At 45.6% G+C, this 22,797-nt stretch overlaps 1 protein-coding gene across 8 annotated transcripts in view; it reads right to left on the reverse strand.

The window, feature by feature from the left end:
- supt3h (SPT3 homolog, SAGA and STAGA complex component) overlaps nucleotides 1–22,797 on the reverse strand; it is a 469,791-nt gene that overhangs the window by 88,334 nt on the left and 358,660 nt on the right. For all 8 annotated transcript variants that reach the window (XM_043682678.1, XM_043682668.1, XM_043682695.1 and 5 more), the window contains one exon: nucleotides 21,945–22,139. In XM_043682678.1, the coding sequence (XP_043538613.1) occupies nucleotides 21,945–22,139 (195 nt within the window). The remainder of the gene's footprint in view (nucleotides 1–21,944; nucleotides 22,140–22,797) is intronic.

The following is a 22,797-nucleotide window of genomic DNA, read 5'->3' on the forward strand; positions in this document are numbered from 1 at the left end:
GGGGGTTGTGAGTGTCTGTGAGAGAGAGTGTATATGTGTGTGCATGAGTGTACAGTGGTCTAAGTCTCTGAGAGGATGCATGTGTGAGTGTGGGAGTGTGTGTGTCTCTGTGTGTATTTAGGAGTGTGTGTGTGTGTATATATATATATATATATATATATATATATACATATATACATACACACAGTGCAATGTTGGTCACCTGTAGTGTGACATGAACCCAAGGTCCCGGTTGAGGCCCTCCCTATGGGTACGGAACTTAGTTATCAGCCTCTGCTCGGCCACTTTTCGCTGCTGCCTGTCCCGAAGTCCGCCTTGGAGGATGGTCTGTTGTGTCTGTCTCCTGAGGAGGTCATTATGGTTCCTTGCTGTGGCATGTTGGAACTGGTGGTCGATGAGTTGGGAATCGTACCCCATTCTTATGAGGGAATCCCTGAGTACTTCCAGGTGCCCGTCACGTTCCTCCTCATCTGAGCAGATCCAGTGTACGCTTAGGGCTTGTCCATAGGGGATGGCTGTTTTAATATGCTTTGGGTGGAAGTGTAGCATTGTGAGGTTGTCTGTGGGTTTGCGGTAGAGTGTGGTGCTGAGGTGCCCATCCTTAATGGAGATGCATGTGTCCAAGAATGAGACAGATAGTTGAGAGTAGTCCACGATGAGTTTGATGGTGGGATGAAGCTTGTTGATATCGCTGTGTAGTTTTATCAGCGACTCCTCGCCATGGGTCCAGAGGAAGAAAATGAGGACGACAGGCAGCAGCGAAAAGTGGCTGAGCAGAGGCTGATAGCTAATTTCCATACCCATAGGGAGGGCCTCAACCAGGACCTTGGGTTCATGTCACACTACAGGTGACCACCATTGCACTATACACACACAGGCACTTCTATACACACGGACACACATATACACAGACATGCACAGACACTCACACACACCCTTACAAACACACACACTCCCACGCTCACACATGCATCCTCTCAGAAACTTAGACCACTCTACATTCATGCACACACATATACACTCTCTCTCACAGACACTCACAATCCCCGACCCCATACACACATACATACTCCCATACTCACACCCTCAGACCCAAGACACTCTACACTCACATACACACACACATATACACTCTCTCTCACACTCACAACTCCCAACCCAGACAGATACAAAGACCCACATGCACACATATATTTTGTGGGGTGAATTTGTAATTGCAGAGTTACATTGTACTTTGCTTAAAAACTGCATGAATTCATGAAAAACTCTGTTATCTCACTTTTTAGATTAGAATCAATCTAAACATCATGGCATAGACAGAGAACACAGGGGGCTAACACCTTCAACATATTGTCTAGCTAACACCAATTGTTACAACTAACCTGAGAATGCAACTTTTTTAAAAAAAGGTTTTGTGATTTACATATGAAAGAAGTGAAACTATCATGGTATTCGAAAAGATGAAAGACTCAACAGACAATCAAGGTATTTTTCAATGTATAATTTCAGTTACATCACACTGTAAACTTTTGCTATAAATTCTGTGCCTTACAATTGTGTCCTCCACAACCACCTGATGAAGGAGCGACGCTCCGAAAGCTAGTGCTTCCAATTAAACCTATTGGACTATAACCTGGCATTGTGTGATTTTTAATTCTGTTTAAAACTACATTGACTGATTATCTTTTTCGCACAACTTCAGTAAGTCTTAGTTTATAAAGTTTTCCTTGAATTAGCTCATAAGCACATCCATTCCCCAGATTTTAATAACACCTATCTGAAGAAAAGAGTTTTATTTATAGATCCTTCAGTACCATCTGAAAAGTCTGATGTATTGCATATAATTCACAACTGAGAACAGCACATCCTAATAGCCACCACACAAGTATCTGACTACAAGCATAGTTTGTCAAACTTACTTTCAAAACTGTCTTTAAATTAGCTATTCCATACTTCTTGTTTTAATTATTATTTGACAATCTGTTTCTAAATAGTCTTGAAGAATTTTGTTGCGTTTCTAACAGCTTTGCAGCTTTTCAAGCAATTAAAGTCTCCCAAGCTATTAAAGTAAAAAGAAACCTCAAACTTGTGCTGAATCATCCAGCTATTCATGGACTCTGTCTATTTTGAAAATATGTGATAACTAACTAGATGCTAACTATTGATAAAGTAACTGCTTAACATTTGGTCCATTCAAGGCAACAAAAATCAACAGAGAAAGTAAACAAGATAATACATCAAGAAACACAAGATTACATCCCTTTTTTCAGAGAATGTTTAAAAATGCCCTTGCATGATTTGCAACATTCTCTTATCAAAGAAATGACTCATATAGAATGCTTGCTATAAATTGTAATAATTCTTCTAAAACAAGACTGTACACTTCACGTATTTCCCTGCAAGTGTATTTTATAATTTAAATAAACTTATTTAATTAAAATGAAGACATCCCATTGTGCAACTGCTGTATGTAACCTTGAACATTATCACAATTTTGATAAACTCAAAATTAATGCTGTGAAGGCACAATCACATGGTCTTAAAACAGAACAGAACATTGCCATGCTGACGAAAATGAACACTATTTCCTTAAACTTAAAATAACTTCAGTTGCAACACTTTGTAATGGTAGAAGGATGTGTATCCATCAGCATCCACCACTACCTTGTATTCATATATCATCTCTAACATGTTAATTCTTTTCTGAGTTGCTTCACACAGGCAGGAGAGGGGAAAAAAAAGTAATGGATATTCAACTAAAGGAAGCAACATTAGAATCAGTGACCATAAGGCTTGCAAAAAGGTGGGATTTAAGAGTCTTAAAGTAGGAGAAGAGGAGGCAGAAATGTTATAAGACCACAAAACATAGAAGCAGAAATTAGGCCATTCAGTCCATTGAGTCTGCTCTGTGAATCAGTTATGGCTGATAGGTTTCTGATCCCCATTCTCCCGCTTTCTCTCTGTAACCTTTAATCCCCTTGATACTCAAGAACCTATCTATCTCAGTCTTAAATAAACTCAGTGACCTGGGCTCCACAGCCTTCTGTGGCAATGAATTTCAGGATTCACCATTCTCTGGTTGAAGAAGTTTCTCCTTAACTCTATTGTAAAAGGTCTTCCCTTTTACTCTAAGCCTGTCCTCAGATCCTAGTCTCTCCTACCAATGGAAATATCTACTCAACATCTGCTCTGGCCAGGCCATTTAGTATTCTGTACGTTTCAATTAGATCCTCCCTCATCTTTCTCAATGCCATCGAGTATAAAACCAGAGTCCTCAAACATTCCTTTTATGATGTTAAGTTTTTCACTCCTGAGACCATCCTCGTGAACCTCCTCTGAACATGCTCCAGGGCCAGCACATCCTTCCGAAGATATGGGGCCCAAAACTGCACAAAATACTCTAAAGGTTAAGGAGGATAATTTTGGAGCATGGGTTCCAAACAGTTGATAATGATTGGATAATGGGAGATAGGAGCCACAAGAGGAACAGAAAAATCAAAGTTGTAAGTCTATCAAAAGAGGGAGATATGAAGTCATGGTGCGTATTTAGAAACACAAATGCAAATTGAAATTAGAGGCATTGAGGGAATCGGATTCAATGTTGGTCAACAAGACCAGGAGTGACATGAACAGAACTTGTGAAAAAGAAGAATATGGACAATAGCTAAGCCATGTTAAAAGGGGGAGGTTTCATTTGTGTTCGGCATGAAAGAACTGGAATAGTTAGATTTTAAGGTGACAGGGATGAATGAAGCTTTCAACAACAGATGGATGGAAGCAGACTACACCATACAGGTGGAAAGAGGCAATATTGTGATGGAAATGATGCTGGATTAGAAAGGTCACAGAGTTAATTCAGAAGCAGGTCCGACATTACCTGAGATCATGGTCGGGGAAAGGAATAAATAAGATTGCAACCAATTGAGAACAGTCCACTGATTCGGACAATGGATAGAAGTTGGAGGAAGATTACATTGGTGATCATTAAAAAAAAGGCCACAAAGAGGTCAAGGAGGATGAGAAGAAATAAGCCAAAGAGAATTTAATTTCTGACTTTGCTTAGGCATGGTTGGTATTGTAGCTGGAATATAATTTGATAGGTAAGACTCAAATCAGAAAGAATGGGAAACATGGATTTGGTCTTGAGTGGTAACATCAGGTTCACGAAAATGAGTGGAAAAGATGATGTAACTGACAGTTTGCAAGTGCAGAGAAATTAAGAATGCGTTTTTTTTTTAGGTAAGCACAGATGAAATCAATGGCAATAGTGCCTGAAAAGTAATAACCATTCACAATGTCCATTAGTATAAAGAGCAGAAGGAAATGTTTTAATGGAACTGATGTCAAAGGAACAGAACAAAATTCCGGCAAAGATGATTTTGAGAGGGCATGGGGGAGCTAAACGAGAGAGGGATGTGGGTTCAAGTCAAGGACAGGAGAACCTTGAATTGTTTGAGAAAAGGTCGAGGAAGAAAATCAGCAGAACTTAAAGTGTGAATCCTAGTGACCAAGAAGCCATCAGAGGAGTTTAAAAAGGTAATGCAGAGAAAAGCCAGGAATAATTTTTGCTCTCCATGATGATTCTGAAGTAATGGGTTCCTTTGGTAAAGGACAACAAGGCCCAAAGACAATCAATCATGCTACAGCAAAATGTGATGATGGGTGACTAATCCAGACATATGAAATTTTGTGCCCCTTGGACCTGAGCACTATGACCCTGGGAGTTAGAGTAAAGATTTTGTTAGAGACAAGGGCATTAAAAGAGGAAGTGAAGGAGTAGTTCAGACAGGTGAAGTAGTGTTGTGGTGAACAGAAGACTAAAGGCTAGACAGGTAGAAGCTATACAAATTTGGGGAGTCTTTTTCCAAGACATACACAGAAGGAGTTGAGGAAGGATGAAGGGAATTTGAGTGTAAAGGAAAGGAAAGCATAGAAATCATTGTTGTTGGATTTATCTATAAATACAGTATTATTTGTCAAATATAGTGTGTTATGATCCCACCTAATGATTCAACTAAACAATTCAGATGAGAATAAAATCTGACTTAATGGAATTTGTTTTTGTTCGGTCAGTTAACATGGTGGTTAGTCACCAAAATATAATCACATGAGGCTGAATTGAAAAGGAAACAAATGGCTTCATTGTTACATTGCTTGTTATAAACCCAAAAGTATAAACATCTTATTTAATTAACACTTCACAGGTTCTGATACAAGAAGTGAGTTTAAGGGAAAAATAATTTAATTTCTGTAAATAAAAAAATATAGCTACATTGTTAATAATCTAGCCAATTATAAAGAGACAAAATGTTAATTTATCATTTTCTTCTGTGGAAGAGATCAGTTGATAATGGCAAAGCATTGTCTTGACTATGTTAAAATATAACCCTTGTTTATGGGGGTTGGTGAGGGGAAGATGAGGAGAAATGAGGCATACAAGTGGCATCTTAAGCTTACAGGAGTAGAATACAAAAATATCATACATGTGGATATTTATGAGAATTCCACAGCTCCAATCTTCCTAGCTCAAACATTTCTTTACTGGAACTTTTGAGAATACTACTCCAATTATTGGGAAATTAATTAACAGCATGCAGTTTCTTCTGAGTGTTTAAACATTTATTGTCTATTCTTACATAGCTTAATTAATGGTCATAATGGTAAGTTGACAGAGCCCATAGTGGCTATAGTGATATTCATCCTTCTGTCAAACTTTACCTTAATCAGACTATGTCGACATTCAGATTTTGGAATAATCCATTGGAGATTACATCAATGCAAGACATAAAGGATACAACAAAGTCTCATGTGTCATGGAATGCTTACAGGATGGCTTTTTGGAACAGCTTGTTATGGAGCCCACAAGAGAGCAGGCTATTCTGGACCTAGTGCTTTGCAATGAACCAGACTCTATAAAAGATCTTAAAGTAAGGGAACCCTTAGGAAGTAGCGACCATAATATGGTAGAGTTCAGTCTGGAGTTTGAAAGGGAGAAGGCAAATCGGATGTAATGATGTTACAGTTGAATAAAGGTAATTATGAGGGCATGAGAGAGGAACTGACTAAAATAAACTGGAACCAGAGGCTAACCGGGAAGACAGTAGAGCAAAAATGGCAGGAGTTTGTAGGTATAATTGAGGACACTGTACAGAGGTTCATTCCCAAGAAAAGAAAGAGTAACCGGGGAGGGATTAGACAACTTTGGCTGACAAAGGAAGTCAGGAAATGTATTAAAGAAAAAGAGAGATCCTATAAAGTGGCTAAGAACAGTGGGAAATCAGAAGATTGGGAAGGATACAAAAGCAAACAGAGGATAACAAAGAGTGTAATAAGAAATGAGAGCATCAAATATGAAGGGTTTACACCAGGCTGAGAGATGGTGAGTCAGGGCTCCAGATGGAAAGGTGATAATGAGAGTGCATGGAGAGATCTAAGGGAGATTAGGAGCCGTGAATGACGCAGGCTGTAGCCAGTGCTATGTGACAAAATATGTGGGGGATGGGTGAAGCAGAGACAAAATGGAAAACAGGGGAGAAGGGTAGCAAAGGGGGAAGAGAAGAGGACAAAGGTAATGAGAGAGTGGGGAGCGGGAGAAAGAGAGACAATCAAGAAATAAGAGTTACAGAACAATGAAAAAAACACAAATAAAAAAGATAAATAAAATAATTGAAATAAAATTACCTGAAGTTGTTTGAATTCAACAACTTGAGACAATTTTACTTCATTGATTTTATTTATCTTTTTTATCATTTCACCTGCACTATCATCGAGCCTATTAGATATGGACAGCACTGAAAACACAGTCTTCGGTCGAACTCGTCCATTCCGAACAGATATCTTCAATTGATCCAGTCGCGATTGCATGCATTTGACCCATGTCTCTCTAAACCCTGCCTATTCAAATACACGTCCAGATTCCTTAAAAGTATTGGAATTTTACCATCCATGACCAGCTCGTCTGGCAACTTGTTCCAGAAACGCACCACCCTCTGCGCGCAGTCATTGCCCATCACTGCCTTTCCAATTCTCGTACTCCCACACCTGATTTATACCCTCTAGTTCTGCACTGCCACACCTGAGCGAAAGAAACTTGTCTATTTACCCGATTCATGCCCCTCATGATTGAAAAGCCTCCATAAGCTCCGCTCCCAGCCTCTGACACGCCAGGCAATACAGTGAGTGTGTGTTCAGCCTGTAAACGGGCCAATCAGCTTAACCTCGGTTGTTGGTAAAATTCTAGAATCCATCATTAAGGATGAGGTTTCTAAATTCTTGGAAGAGCAGGGTCTGATTAGAACAAGTCAACATGGATTTAGTAAAGGGAGGTCATGCCTGACAAACCTGTTGGAATTTTTTGAAGAGGTAACAAGTAGGTTAGACCAGGGAAACCCAGTGGATGTGGTCTATCTAGACTTTCAAAAGGCCTTTGATAAGGTGCCACACGGGAGGCTGCTGAGCAAGGTGAGGGCCCATGGTGTTCGAGGTGAGCTGCTGGGATGGATTGAGGATTGGCTGTCTAACAGAGGGCAGAGAGTTGGGATAAAAGGTTCTTTTTCAGAATGGCAGCCGGTGACGAGCGGTGTCCCGCAGGGTTCGGTGCTGGGGCCACAGCTGTTCGCATTATATATTAACGATTTGGATGAGGGAACCGGGGGCATTCTAGTGAAGTTTGCCGATGATACGAAGTTAGGTGGACAGGCAGGTTGTACTGAGGAAGTGGGGAGGCTGCAGAAGGATCTTGACAGGTTGGGAGAGTGGTCCAGGAAATGGCTGATGGAATTTAACGTGAGCAATTGCGAGGTCTTGCACTTTGGCAAAAAGAATAAAAGCATAGTCTACTTTCTAAATGGTGAGAAAATTAATAGAGCCAAAGCACAAAGGGATCTGGGAGTGCTAGTCGAGGATTCTCTAAAGGTAAACATGCAGGTTGAGTCCGTGATTAAGAAAGCGAATGCAATGTTGTCTCTTATCTCAAGAGGGTTGGAATATAAAAGCAGAGATGTACTACTAAGACTTTATAAAGCTCTGGTTAGGCCCCATTTGGAGTACTGTGTCCAGTTTTGGTCCCCACACCTCAGGAAGGACATACTGGCACTGGAACGTGTCCAGCGGAGATTCACACGGATGATCCCTGGAATGACAGGTCTAACATATGAGGAAAGGCTGAAGATACTGGGATTGTATTCGTTGGAGTTTAGAAGATTAAGGGGAGACTTAATAGAGACGTACAAAATAATACATGGCTTGGAAAAGGTGGATGCAAGGAAATTGTTTCCGTTGGACGAGGAGACTAGGACCCGTGGACACAGCCTTAGAATTAGAGGGGGTCATTTCAGAACAGAAATGCGGAGACATTTCTTCAGCCAGAGAGTGGTGGGCCTGTGGAATTCATTGCCACGGAGTGCAGTGGATGCCGGGACGCCAAATGTCTTCAAGGCCGAGATTGATAGATTCTTGTTGTCTCGAGGAATTAAGGGCTACGGGGAGAATGCTGGTAAGTGGAGCTGAAATGCGCATCAGCCATGATTGAATGGCGGAGTGGACTCGATGGGCCGAATGGCCTTACTTCCACTCCTATGTCTTATGGTCTTATGGTCTGTTCATGTGGGTTGCAAGGTACCACAGGCTGATTTGACGGAAGTCAATTTTTTTATACAAGTGCATGTTTTATTTATTATATGAGCACATTAATAACAAAACTAAAATGGTCTTAAATTTTGTAGATGTAAAATCAAATTTCCTTTGCATTTTCTGTGAGATCGAATCAATTCAAAACTAGGACTGTACTTAAACAATATTAGGATATTCTGGTGGTTTAGTCTTAACATAATTCTCTGCCAAATTTTCAAATCCACTTCCTGTAAAGAGGCAGTATTTGTTCAGAATATAAAGATTTTTCCAGTTGCTTCACACTATTCCAGAATGATAGCATCGATGGACTGTTGATTATTTGAATTGAGCAGTGGAATGCACAAAACCACAAAATTCTAATCATGCAGTAAGTCTTCTAAAGAGGTGTTCTGGAAAATTAAATTTTGTATGTGCCTGTATTCAGACAGAAATAGCATCTGGAACTAACTTTCTCAGGCTTGATAGAAAGTATGATTGATTTGAATGCATTTATTCCCTTTTAGATCTGCCTCAGTTGGCATCTTCTATATTTTTTCATTTTCTAATGGATTTGCAACCAGTTGCGCAATTCTTCTAACAGGTTTGCGTTTTGGAAGTTTTCAGGAGTTGGAGGAGTAGTCATTTTGAATATTTAGTTTAGTGAAATCCTACATTAAGTTACATCCTATATATAAATATTATTTGGATGGGCAGTAAAATTTGATGGACAAATGTTGATATTTATTTTTCTAGTTTTAAGATTAATCATAATTACTGAAAACATGCTCTTCTCCAAATCTACCCTGCTACTTTATTTCTCTTTAAACATTCTTGTACCATCACAAACGAATTCCGAAAATAGAAGCTATACTGACAACACGGTACAAAGTCCAACACTGACACTACAAGCTCCTGCAGTTTGATCAATGAGCAGTTGGTATTGATAAAGCCTGGGTGATTCACTGAAGCATGTTCTGTAGATGGTACACATTGCTGTCACTGTGCATTGGTGGTGAAATGAGTGAATGTATCATACCTGGCTGATGGCATGCCAATCAAATTGATTGTTTTATCCTGAATGATGCTGAACTTAGAGTCATAGAGTCATACAACATGAAAACAGACCCTTCAGTCCAACTAGTCTGGACCGAACATAATCTCAAACCAAACTGGTCCCACCTGCCTGCTCCTGGCCCATATCCTTCAAGCCTTTCCTAATCATGTACTTAACCAAATGTCTTATAAACACTGTAATTGTATCCATAAACTTCTTGGAGATTACTTCATGGAAATGTATTTTTTCTTGTGGAAGTCTGAATCACACATATTGAGATATATAGAGATGAGGGATGGCATTCAGCTCATTCATACTGATCAAATCAAATCCTAAACAGCATCCAAATTAAATGAGAATATTAGAATCCTTGCCCTGTGTGATTCAAAAATCTCTTTCATGAGTTCACCACATTGAGTGAAGAATGAATTTCTCACGGGGCTCAAGTTTGGCTTTGAGCAATTAAACATATTTTCTTCTGTCCCACAGTCAGAGCTTAGGTAGATGTCAATGTTCTGAGTACAGCTTTTCTGCACTGTTTATACATCTGACAGATTCTCTTTCAGTTATCTCATTTTAAAGCTGAGAAACTCAAGTCTTGCAAATACTTTTTTTTACAATTCAGTCTTTGGACATGAGTGATCATCTTCTGGACTGCACCATCTTCAACTCTTTCACTTGTGTCTCAATCTCCAGAAAAGGATACATTTCTCAAATGTCTATTTGGAAGACTGCACATTTCAGTGCTGGATCCTCTGACTTAGCACTGCTACCTCACAGTGGCAGGGACCTGGCTTCGATTCCAGCCTCAGGTGATTGTGTGTGGAGTTTGCACATTCTCCCAGTGTCTGTGTGGGTTTCCTCCGGATGCTCTGGTTTCCTCCCACAGTCCAAAGATGTGTAGGTTAGGTGAACTGGCCCTGCTAAATTGCCCATGGTGTTTAGGGATGTGTAGGTTAGGTGCATTAAGCAGGGGAAATGTCAAGTAATAGAGTAAGGGAATGGGTTTGGGTGGAATACTCTTCAGAGGGTCGATGTGGACTTGTTGGGCAACATGGCCTGTTTCCACACTGTAGGGATTCTATGATCTATGAACATGGAAATATTTGAATAATCTGCTAAAATCTGGGAGCTCAGCCCATCAGGAGCACAAATGTTACTGAACAGGGTGCAAATGAAAGCCAGATTCATTTCAAAGACCACAAATTTAATGAGTAAAGTTGTATACAGCTGAAAGGCAATGACCCCAAGCAAAATTGCTGGATGTGTGATAAGAAAATCTAATCAGCTCTAGTGCAAATGAGTCCTATATTAAGCTGAAATAAGTTTACAATGCAATAGGATCTGAAAATATGTAAAAATTATGCTGTTTAGGGAGAGTTGTTTAGCAGTTGGTACCCGCATGACCATAGTCCCTGAGATTGTAAGTTGCCATCATTCCCTTAAAGCTCAATGTCCTAGAAGTGTAATGACTTAATTTGTTTTGAACATATTAAAGTAGGAGCACTAGTAGGTCACTTGACCGCTTTCGTTTGCTCTACCTTCAATAAGATGTAGACTGACCTGAGCACTCTATATTCCTTCCTACTGCACTTAACCTTTACTTATCAATAGTTTATTAACCTTTGTTGTAAAAATATTCAAAGACACGGCTTTTACTGCCCTTCAAGATAGTTCCAAAGACTCACTGCTCTAAGAGAAGAAATTTCTCATTATCTATTTTAATGGGAGGCCCATTATTTTTAAACAGTGATCTCTTGATCTAAATTGCCCTACAAGAGCTAACGTCATTTTCACACCCTCCTGCTTAATACTCTTAAGAATCCGATATGTTTCAAAGAAGTTATCTCTTTCTCTTCTCAGCTCTAGCAGCTACAGGTCTAGCCTAGCTTGTCCAACCTTTCCTCATAAGAAAACCCAATAATTCCAGGCATTAATCTAGAAAACCTTTTCTGAATGGCTTCCAATTATTTATATCCTTCCCTAATATGGTAGCCAGTACAGTACACAGTACTCCAGATATGATCTCAGCAATGGCCTGTATAACTGAAACATAACCTCCTTACTATTGAATAACTCCCTTCAAAACAATGACAACATTTTATTGGCTTTACAACAAGCTCACTGTAACTGCACACAACTTTTAGCAAATTATGCAAGAGGACACCCACAAACCTCTGCATCCGAGAGCTTTGCAATCTCTTGCCATTTAAAAAATATGTTGTTCTATCTTGCCAACATTGATAATTTCACATCTTCCTATAATATACTCCATTTGCCACTCACTTAGTTGTCTGTATTCCTTTCTAGATTTATGTCTTCTTCACAAGTTAACTTTCCTACATGTCTTTATACCATCAAAAAATTTAGTAGCCATATTTTTGGTTACCTGACCCAACTCATTTACATAAACTGTAAGAAGTGGGAGGTCCAGTAGCACAAGACTCATTATATCTTGCCAAACAGTCAATGACCATCATGACAAAATTGTTTCCCATTTTGTTCCAATTTTCTGTCCTAAACCTTGAGCATTTATCTTCTACAATAACTTTTGACGCCACCCTAATCAAATGCCTTCTAGAAATTCAAAGAATATAATAGCATATCCTTTACTGCCACATGTCCTCACGTACACAGTACAGGAGTACAGTGAAAAGTTTTGCAATGTCGCCATCTTAGGTATAATTACCTAGGTAAAAATCTTAGATACAGAACAGGAATTAAAAACAGAAAAGTAGTTGCACTACTTTACAGTGGTTCATGGTGTAAGTCAGAAATAAGACATAGTTAAAAGGATAGACATTTCTGTCAGATAAACAAATTACAGTAAACAATACATTGCTGTAGCTCAGTGCAGGCGTTTCCACATGTGGGCTGAATGCCCACACCAGTCCGCAGTCCCGACAACTGTCCCCGTGCCATTCTAAACCTCCAATTTGCTCCGCCCCTGTTCTCAGCTGCTCCAGGACTCACTCCCCACGCCGGCCTCCACCCTGTGACCCACCCCCCACACCAGCCTCCGCCCTGGGAACCACTCCCAGCACCAGCCTCCACCCTGGACCCACTCCCAGCACCTGCCTCCACCCTGGGAACCGCTCCCAGCACCAGCCTCCACCGTGGGACCTGCTCCCAGCACCAGCCTCCGCCCTGGGACCTGCTCCCAGCACCAGCCTCCGCCCTGGGACCTGCTCCCAGCACCAGCCTCCGTCCTGGTACCTGCTCCCAGCACCAGCCTCCGCCATGGGACCTGCTCCCAGCACCAGCCTCCGCCATGGGACCTGCTCCCAGCACCAGCCTCCGCCATGGGACCTGCTCCCAGCACCAGCCTCCGCCATGGGACCTGCTCCCAGCACCAGCCTCCGCCATGGGACCTGCTCCCAGCACCAGCCTCCGCCATGGGACCTGCTCCCAGCACCAGCCTCCGCCATGGGACCTGCTCCCAGCACCAGCCTCCGCCATGGGACCTGCTCCCAGCACCAGCCTCCGCCATGGGACCTGCTCCCAGCACCAGCCTCCGCCATGGGACCTGCTCCCAGCACCAGCCTCCGCCATGGGACCTGCTCCCAGCACCAGCCTCCGCCATGGGACCTGCTCCCAGCACCAGCCTCCGCCATGGGACCTGCTCCCAGCACCAGCCTCCGCCATGGGACCTGCTCCCAGCACCAGCCTCCGCCATGGGACCTGCTCCCAGCACCAGCCTCCGCCATGGGACCTGCTCCCAGCACCAGCCTCCGCCATGGGACCTGCTCCCAGCACCAGCCTCCGCCATGGGACCTGCTCCCAGCACCAGCCTCCGCCCAGGGACCTGCTCCCAGCACCAGCCTCCGCCCAGGGACCTGCTCCCAGCACCAGCCTCCGCCCAGGGACCTGCTCCCAGCACCAGCCTCCGCCCAGGGACCTGCTCCCAGCACCAGCCTCCGCCCAGGGACCTGCTCCCAGCACCAGCCTCCGCCCAGGGACCTGCTCCCAGCACCAGCCTCCGCCCAGGGACCTGCTCCCAGCACCAGCCTCCGCCCAGGGACCTGCTCCCAGCACCAGCCTCCGCCCAGGGACCTGCTCCCAGCACCAGCCTCCGCCCAGGGACCTGCTCCCAGCACCAGCCTCCGCCCAGGGACCTGCTCCCAGCACCAGCCTCCGCCCAGGGACCTGCTCCCAGCACCAGCCTCCGCCCAGGGACCTGCTCCCAGCACCAGCCTCCGCCCAGGGACCTGCTCCCAGCACCAGCCTCCGCCCAGGGACCTGCTCCCAGCACCAGCCTCCGCCCAGGGACCTGCTCCCAGCACCAGCCTCCGCCCAGGGACCTGCTCCCAGCACCAGCCTCCGCCCAGGGACCTGCTCCCAGCACCAGCCTCCGCCCAGGGACCTGCTCCCAGCACCAGCCTCCGCCCAGGGACCTGCTCCCAGCACCAGCCTCCGCCCTGGGACCTGCTCCCAGCACCAGCCTCCGCCCAGGGACCTGCTCCCAGCACCAGCCTCCGCCCTGGGACCTGCTCCCAGCACCAGCCTCCGCCCAGGGACCTGCTCCCAGCACCAGCCTCCGCCCTGGGACCTGCTCCCAGCACCAGCCTCCGCCCAGGGACCTGCTCCCAGCACCAGCCTCCGCCCTGGGACCTGCTCCCAGCACCAGCCTCCGCCCAGGGACCTGCTCCCAGCACCAGCCTCCGCCCTGGGACCTGCTCCCAGCACCAGCCTCCGCCCAGGGACCTGCTCCCAGCACCAGCCTCCGCCCTGGGACCTGCTCCCAGCACCAGCCTCCGCCCAGGGACCTGCTCCCAGCACCAGCCTCCGCCCTGGGACCTGCTCCCAGCACCAGCCTCCGCCCAGGGACCTGCTCCCAGCACCAGCCTCCGCCCTGGGACCTGCTCCCAGCACCAGCCTCCGCCCAGGGACCTGCTCCCAGCACCAGCCTCCGCCCTGGGACCTGCTCCCAGCACCAGCCTCCGCCCAGGGACCTGCTCCCAGCACCAGCCTCCGCCCTGGGACCTGCTCCCAGCACCAGCCTCCGCCCAGGGACCTGCTCCCAGCACCAGCCTCCGCCCTGGGACCTGCTCCCAGCACCAGCCTCCGCCCAGGGACCTGCTCCCAGCACCAGCCTCCGCCCTGGGACCTGCTCCCAGCACCAGCCTCCGCCCAGGGACCTGCTCCCAGCACCAGCCTCCGCCCTGGGACCTGCTCCCAGCACCAGCCTCCGCCCAGGGACCTGCTCCCAGCACCAGCCTCCGCCCTGGGACCTGCTCCCAGCACCAGCCTCCGCCCAGGGACCTGCTCCCAGCACCAGCCTCCGCCCTGGGACCTGCTCCCAGCACCAGCCTCCGCCCAGGGACCTGCTCCCAGCACCAGCCTCCGCCCTGGGACCTGCTCCCAGCACCAGCCTCCGCCCAGGGACCTGCTCCCAGCACCAGCCTCCGCCCTGGGACCTGCTCCCAGCACCAGCCTCCGCCCAGGGACCTGCTCCCAGCACCAGCCTCCGCCCTGGGACCTGCTCCCAGCACCAGCCTCCGCCCAGGGACCTGCTCCCAGCACCAGCCTCCGCCCTGGGACCTGCTCCCAGCACCAGCCTCCGCCCAGGGACCTGCTCCCAGCACCAGCCTCCGCCCTGGGACCTGCTCCCAGCACCAGCCTCCGCCCAGGGACCTGCTCCCAGCACCAGCCTCCGCCCTGGGACCTGCTCCCAGCACCAGCCTCCGCCCAGGGACCTGCTCCCAGCACCAGCCTCCGCCCTGGGACCTGCTCCCAGCACCAGCCTCCGCCCAGGGACCTGCTCCCAGCACCAGCCTCCGCCCTGGGACCTGCTCCCAGCACCAGCCTCCGCCCAGGGACCTGCTCCCAGCACCAGCCTCCGCCCTGGGACCTGCTCCCAGCACCAGCCTCCGCCCAGGGACCTGCTCCCAGCACCAGCCTCCGCCCTGGGACCTGCTCCCAGCACCAGCCTCCGCCCAGGGACCTGCTCCCAGCACCAGCCTCCGCCCTGGGACCTGCTCCCAGCACCAGCCTCCGCCCAGGGACCTGCTCCCAGCACCAGCCTCCGCCCTGGGACCTGCTCCCAGCACCAGCCTCCGCCCAGGGACCTGCTCCCAGCACCAGCCTCCGCCCTGGGACCTGCTCCCAGCACCAGCCTCCGCCCAGGGACCTGCTCCCAGCACCAGCCTCCGCCCTGGGACCTGCTCCCAGCACCAGCCTCCGCCCAGGGACCTGCTCCCAGCACCAGCCTCCGCCCTGGGACCTGCTCCCAGCACCAGCCTCCGCCCAGGGACCTGCTCCCAGCACCAGCCTCCGCCCTGGGACCTGCTCCCAGCACCAGCCTCCGCCCAGGGACCTGCTCCCAGCACCAGCCTCCGCCCTGGGACCTGCTCCCAGCACCAGCCTCCGCCCAGGGACCTGCTCCCAGCACCAGCCTCCGCCCTGGGACCTGCTCCCAGCACCAGCCTCCGCCCAGGGACCTGCTCCCAGCACCAGCCTCCGCCCTGGGACCTGCTCCCAGCACCAGCCTCCGCCCAGGGACCTGCTCCCAGCACCAGCCTCCGCCCTGGGACCTGCTCCCAGCACCAGCCTCCGCCCAGGGACCTGCTCCCAGCACCAGCCTCCGCCCTGGGACCTGCTCCCAGCACCAGCCTCCGCCCAGGGACCTGCTCCCAGCACCAGCCTCCGCCCTGGGACCTGCTCCCAGCACCAGCCTCCGCCCAGGGACCTGCTCCCAGCACCAGCCTCCGCCTCCACCTTGGGAACCGCTCCCAGCACCAGCCTCCACCTTGGGAACCGCTCCCAGCACCAGTCTCAACCCTGGGACCCGCTCCCAGCACCAGCCTCCAACCTGGGACCTGCTCCTACCATCAGCCTCCACCCTGGGACCGGCTCCCAGCACCAGCCTCCGTCCTGCGACCTGCTCCCCGCTCCCGCCCTGGGATCCGTTCCCCTTACCAGCCTCTGCTCTGGAACCTGCTCCGCCCCCACACCAGCTTCCGCCCTGTGACCTGCCCCAACACCAGCCTGTGCCCTGGGACCCGCTCCTTGCAAATGCACCACATCCACTGGTTCCTTTTCACCCACAGCATTACTCAATTCAATAAACATGATTTCCTTCAGAAAGAAGAGTTAAATATTCCTGATTTGTCAGATTATATGTTTAAAATAGCACATGACACAGTAATAAAACATAGAACATTACAGCGCAGTACAGGCCCTTCGGCCCTCGATGTTGCGCTGACCTGTCATACCAATCTGAAGCCCATCTAACCTACACTATTCCATGTATGTCCATATGCTTGTTCAATGACGACTTAAATGTACTTAAAGTTGGCAAATCCACTACCATTGCAGGCAAAGCATTCCTTACTACCCTTTTTGCTCAGACATCTGTCCTATATCTATCACCCCTCAATTTAAAGTCATGCCCCCTCGTACTCACCGTCACCATACTTGGAAAAAGGCTCTCCCTGTCCACCCTATCTAACCCTCTGATTATCTTATACGTCTCTATTAAGTCACCTCTCAACCTTCTTCACTCTAACGAAAACAGCCTCAAGTCCCTCAGCATTTCTTATAATGCGGTGACCAGAACTGTACACAATACTCCAAGTGCAGCTGCACCAAAGTTTTGTACAGCTGCAGCATAACCTCATGGTTTCGGAACTCGATCCGGTCAGGCAGTATCTAAGGAGCAGGAGAATCGATGTTTCTTTGTAGGTGGCACAGTGGTTAGCACTGCTGCCTCACAGCGCCAGAGATCCGGGTTCAATTCCCGCCTCAGGCGACTCTCTGTGTGTAGTTTGCACATTCTCCCCATGTGCAGGTTAGGTGAATTGGCCATGCTAAATTGTCCATAGTGTTAGGTGAAGGGGTAAATGTAGGAGAATGGGTCTGGGTGGGTTACGCTTCGGCGGGTCGGTGTGGACTTGTTGGGCCCAAGGGCCTGTTTCCACACTGTAAGTAATCTAATCTTAATCGAATCACTGAAGTCGTGAAGGGTCTGACAGGACTGGAAAATGGCCAATGAAACAACCCGGCTTAAGGAGGGAGACAGAAGACAGGAAACTGTAGGCCACTTAGCCTGACCTCAGGCATTGGCAAGATTTTAGAGCCCATTATTAAGGATGAGATTTTTAAGTAATGGAAGTGCATGGCTTCATCAAGTGGAGATGGGCGGCACGGTGGCACAGTGGTTAGCACTGCTGCCTCACAGCGCCTGAGACCCGGGTTCAATTCCCGCCTCAGGCGACTGACTGTGTGGAGTTTGCACGTTCTCCCCGTGTCTGCGTGGGTTTCCTCCGGGTGCTCCGGTTTCCTCCCACAGTCCAAAAGATGTGCAGGGTCAGGTGAATTGGCCATGCTAAATTGCCCCTAGTGTTAGGTAAGGGGTAAATGTAGGGGTATGGGTGGGTTTCGCTTCGGCGGGTCGGTGTGGACTTGTTGGGCCGAAGGGCCTGTTTCCACACTGTAATGTAATCTAATCTAATCATGCCTGACAAATCTGTTTGAATGTTTTGAGGATATAATGAATAGGTTAGACGGAGGGGAGTCAGTGGATATGATCTATTTGGATTCCCAGAAGGCTTTTGACAAGTTGCTGCACAGGAGACTACTAAATAATATAGGAATCCATGGATTTAGGGGCAAAGTACTGGCATGGAGACAGGATTGGCTGACTAGCAGAAGTTAGAGACCGAGGATAAAGAGGTCTTTTTCGGGATGAAAGCCAGTGACTAGTTGAGCTTTGCAGGGTCAGTGTTGGGATCACATTTATTACGTTATGCATTAACGACCTGGACAAAGAAACTTGAGGGCATTCTGCTAAGTTCACAGTTGACACAAAGATGAAGGGAAGGGCAGGTAGCGTTGAGGAAGCAGAAGGCTGAAGAAAGACAGTGGGCAAAGAAGTGGCAGATTGAGTGCAATGTGGGAAATTTCGTGTGAAGTGATGCACTTTGGTAGGAAAAATAGAGGCGTAGACCATTTTCTAAATGGGAAAAGGCTTCGGAAATCTGAAGCACAAACGACTTGGGAGTACTAACTCAGGATTCTCTTAAGGTTAGCATGCTGGTTCAGTTGGCAGTTAGGAACGCAAATGCAATGTTACCACTCATTATAAGACGGCAAGAATACAGGAGCAGAGGTGCATTATTGAAGCAGTACAAAGCTCCATTCAGACTGCATTTAGAACAGTCACAGCAGTTTTGGGCCCTGTATCCAAGAAAGAATGTAATGTTGGAAGGGATCGGGAGGAGGTTTGCAAGAATGATCCCAGGGTATAAGAGCTGGGGATGAGGAGCTATTGAGGACTCTGGGTCTGAACTTGATGGAGTTTAGAAAAATGAAAGCGGGAATTCTCATTGAAATTTACAGAATTGAGAGGCCGAGATAGAATTGACATGGAGGAGATGTTTCCATTAATAAGAGAGTCTAGGACTCAAAGGCACAGCCTCACGATGAAGGGACGACCATTTAGAACTGAGATGAGGAGGAATTCCTTCAGCCACAGAGTGATTAATCATTGCTGTAGAAGGTTGTGGTGGCCAAGTCATTGAGTTATTTAAGACGGAGATAAATAGGTTCTTGAGGGCTGAAGGGCCTGTACTGCGCTGTAATGTTCTATGTTCTATGATTGGTAAGGGTTAAAGTTCACAGGGAGAAGGCAGGAGAATGGATTGAGAAACATGTCAGTGATGATCAAATGGCAGAACTCATTGGGTTCACTAGCCTAATTCTGCTCCTATATTGTATGACAACAGGTCAAATCACAACATTTATGCAGGTGAACCCAATTCCTTCAGCTTAATGAAGCAGTATCACACAAGCAGATATGAAAGCAGCTATCAAATTTATTTATTCTTTCCTTAACTGCTGTAATGTCACTCCATGCAGCAAAAGTTTGATGACAGTCACTAAGTTCACTCATAAGAAATGAGCAATAAAAAAAGATGTTTTAAAAAAAAAGGTGCACAGTGATGATTTCTGTAAAGTGTTAACTCCTGATCATGTACATGGAAAATTGTCATGATCATGAGTAGCAACAGCTTAAACCTCATGCTGTATAATACTGTATTCACTTGTCATGGTGGAAATAAACCGTTAGTTCTAAAAAAACATGACCTAAAAGTCAGGCCATATCTGTATCTTTGAATAGTGGTCCTCCAAATATTATCACCAACAGAACATCAGAATGTTGTTGTTTTATTTAATGCCAAAGTAGAAAGGGACTCTCAATGGGTCCAGAAAGTTCACATCAGTCTACAGAATACTAGCATGTGCAAATCTACCCAACATTGCACTGAGGTTAAAATCATTGTCCTTGAAAAAATGATGCATTCTCAGAAATCCAGCAGTGTCTGAACCAGACTGGATTTATTAACCTGCTAGTTTTCACTAAAAAAAATTGGAATGCATTTATGCAGATCAAAACATCTTAGTCCATAAAATAAGGGAATGCCATAAAACCAAACGTTACGATGGCAAAACACTTTATGTTACTATACGTCATATCACAGCTGATGTTAACTGACTTCTAATTCTCATACACTGGGATTAATAACTCTTTTTGCACCTCCCCCCTCAGAAAACCATAAGACATAGGAGCAACAATTCAGCCATTCAGCCCATCGAGTTTGCTCTATCATTCAATTATGACTGATAGACTTCTCAATGCCATTCTCCTGCTTTCTCCCCATAACCCTTGATCCTCTTTACAATCAAGAACTCATGCATCTCCATCTTAAATATACTCAATGACCTGGCCTCCACAGCCTTCTGTGGCAGTGAATTCTTTAGATTTACCGATCCCTGGCTGAAAGAAGCTTCTCTTTACCTCTGTTCTAAAAGGTCTTCCCTTTACTCTAAGGATGTGTCTCTTGTCTCTCCTCCTACCAATGGAAACATCCTCCCAACATCCACTCTGTCCAGGCCATTCAATATTCTGTACGTTTCAAAGAGATCCCACTGCCCCTTCCCCCTCCCGCATCATCCTTCTCAACTCCATCATGTATAGAACCAGTGTCCTCAAACATTCCTCATATGTTAAGGTCATATGACTACAATGTTTAAAATGAGAAAAATAATTAATCAAAAAAGAAATCTAGATTTAGGACAACATCATTTTCATGCCAGCAGGATTTGACAGACTATCGGTACAAGCATATGCCATACAACATCCTATATAAATGGTCCCTTTTCAAAGTTTGTAGGAGCAGTAAACAGGAGCATAAAAAGCTTATAATTTAGTTTACATTTACAAAGATCAAAATTAAATTGATTTATCCAAGTGGAATTGTAATCATTTGGTTTATTTTGTTTCTGTTTTAAGAAAAACTATTTTCCTCCAAATTACTCTACAGCATTTCTTCACTACTTCTATATGTCCCTATTTAGCTGGGAGAGCAGCAAAGTATTATCACCCTGAATTATCGGGCATTCTGTTTTGAGACTGGCTGAAATGAATGAATTTCAATGGAGCATTAAATTCGTTTCATTAATTCATTCCATTTCAGCAATCTGCAGAACTGACAATTCATGGCACAGCTTAGGAGAACCAAATCTTATTAAATTAGCATTGATGTTGAGATGTTGCACATTCATTTTGGGTTTAAATAACATCCTCCAAGCAAAGATTTCCTTGCTATCTGTAACAATTTCATTAACCATTAAATTTTACCGACATAACACTGGATAAAACAATAATTTTTACAAAATAAATTAAGATGCAATAAGTTTACAATTAATCTCTGACACAAAGCAGGTAATTGCCAATCAACTGGCAGCTCCGTTTACACCTGGTTACCCTGCTGTCCAACATCAGTTTAACCACAATTTCTTTAGTTCCAGGAGCAGCTAACCTTTGGAATAAAATAACACTAAATCGATAAACTCAAAATCTCCTGAATTATTGAAAATGGGAAAGTAGCAATTTCCCATTTCAGGAGCGATTGAAAATTTCACATTCAGGTTTAAGGTCAGTTAACAGATTTCCCTTTCTGAAAAACTGCAAAGATTATCAATTTTTTGTTTGAATTGAATAAACCAAAGGTATTCCCCAAATCCTACATTTTTCTTGTATCCTTTATAAACTATTCTTGTTCTAATAAGTTGATGATATTAGCCATGATCATATTAACTGGCTGAGTAGGCTTGAGGAGCCAAATGGCCTATTTCCATTTATTATGGTATTATGGTCTAGTACTTTACCAAAACTAAAATCTAGTTCATACATTTTTATTATGATGATTTCTATTTAACACAGCAAGATGGTCAAATACATATAAGTTGCTTAACTGAGTAAACAATGTCTACCAACCTTTTTTCTCTTGCGGGTTTTAGCTTTAGTATTGCTGGAATCTTGCCCTATGCCTCCATTCCCCAAATTTCCTGAATGTGTTTTAGAGACAATGTGCTGTGCTGCTGATGCAGGGGTTGTTGGTGTTGACGGGGGTGTATTTTCTGGTGAGTCAGGATTGCTCTTCAAACTGACAGACTGAACTTGAAATTGTATCTAAAATAATAAAAAGTAACATTTTGAGATGCTGAAACATATTAGTTTGTCTATAAAGCTAGACAATTCCCAGTCTAATAAGAATCACACATTTTATTGGGTATCTGATTTTGCAAAAATAAATTAGATGATTAACAACCTTAAAGATAACACACTTTGATTCCTATGACAATACTCCAAGTGTTTTAGTAATCAATCCAATTATTAATCAAGTGCATGTACACTCACACTATAGCTAACATCTTCTTCATATTACCCCTTTTAAGGTTGATCAACACTGGGGTCCACCATGGTACTTCTATATACATAACCAATTTTACCTATATGGCTATTTGCTAGGTGAGGGAGCTGTCTTCGCTATTTCTCATTTTTGTTTGAATCAACTAGTAGAATCCGCCCTGTGGGAGAAGCTAGTGTGCAAATGTCAGTCAAAAGTGATATTCAAGGCTTGAATTCTAGTTTGTGTAAATTATTTGACCCTCTGACTGACTTATGTAATCCTTCAGATACTTTTCTCTCAAATAATGCAGCATCATCTTCCTGGCTTCAGACAGACCACTGTCATCCACTAAGACAGCCACTATAACAAAATAAAATATTTATTTGGTAGAAAATTTAAATAGCCAAGTGATATCTACAATGTACAGTTTAAGGAAGT

This window comes from Chiloscyllium plagiosum, chromosome 3 (assembly GCF_004010195.1).
Source record: "Chiloscyllium plagiosum isolate BGI_BamShark_2017 chromosome 3, ASM401019v2, whole genome shotgun sequence".
Lineage (NCBI taxonomy): Eukaryota > Metazoa > Chordata > Chondrichthyes > Orectolobiformes > Hemiscylliidae > Chiloscyllium > Chiloscyllium plagiosum.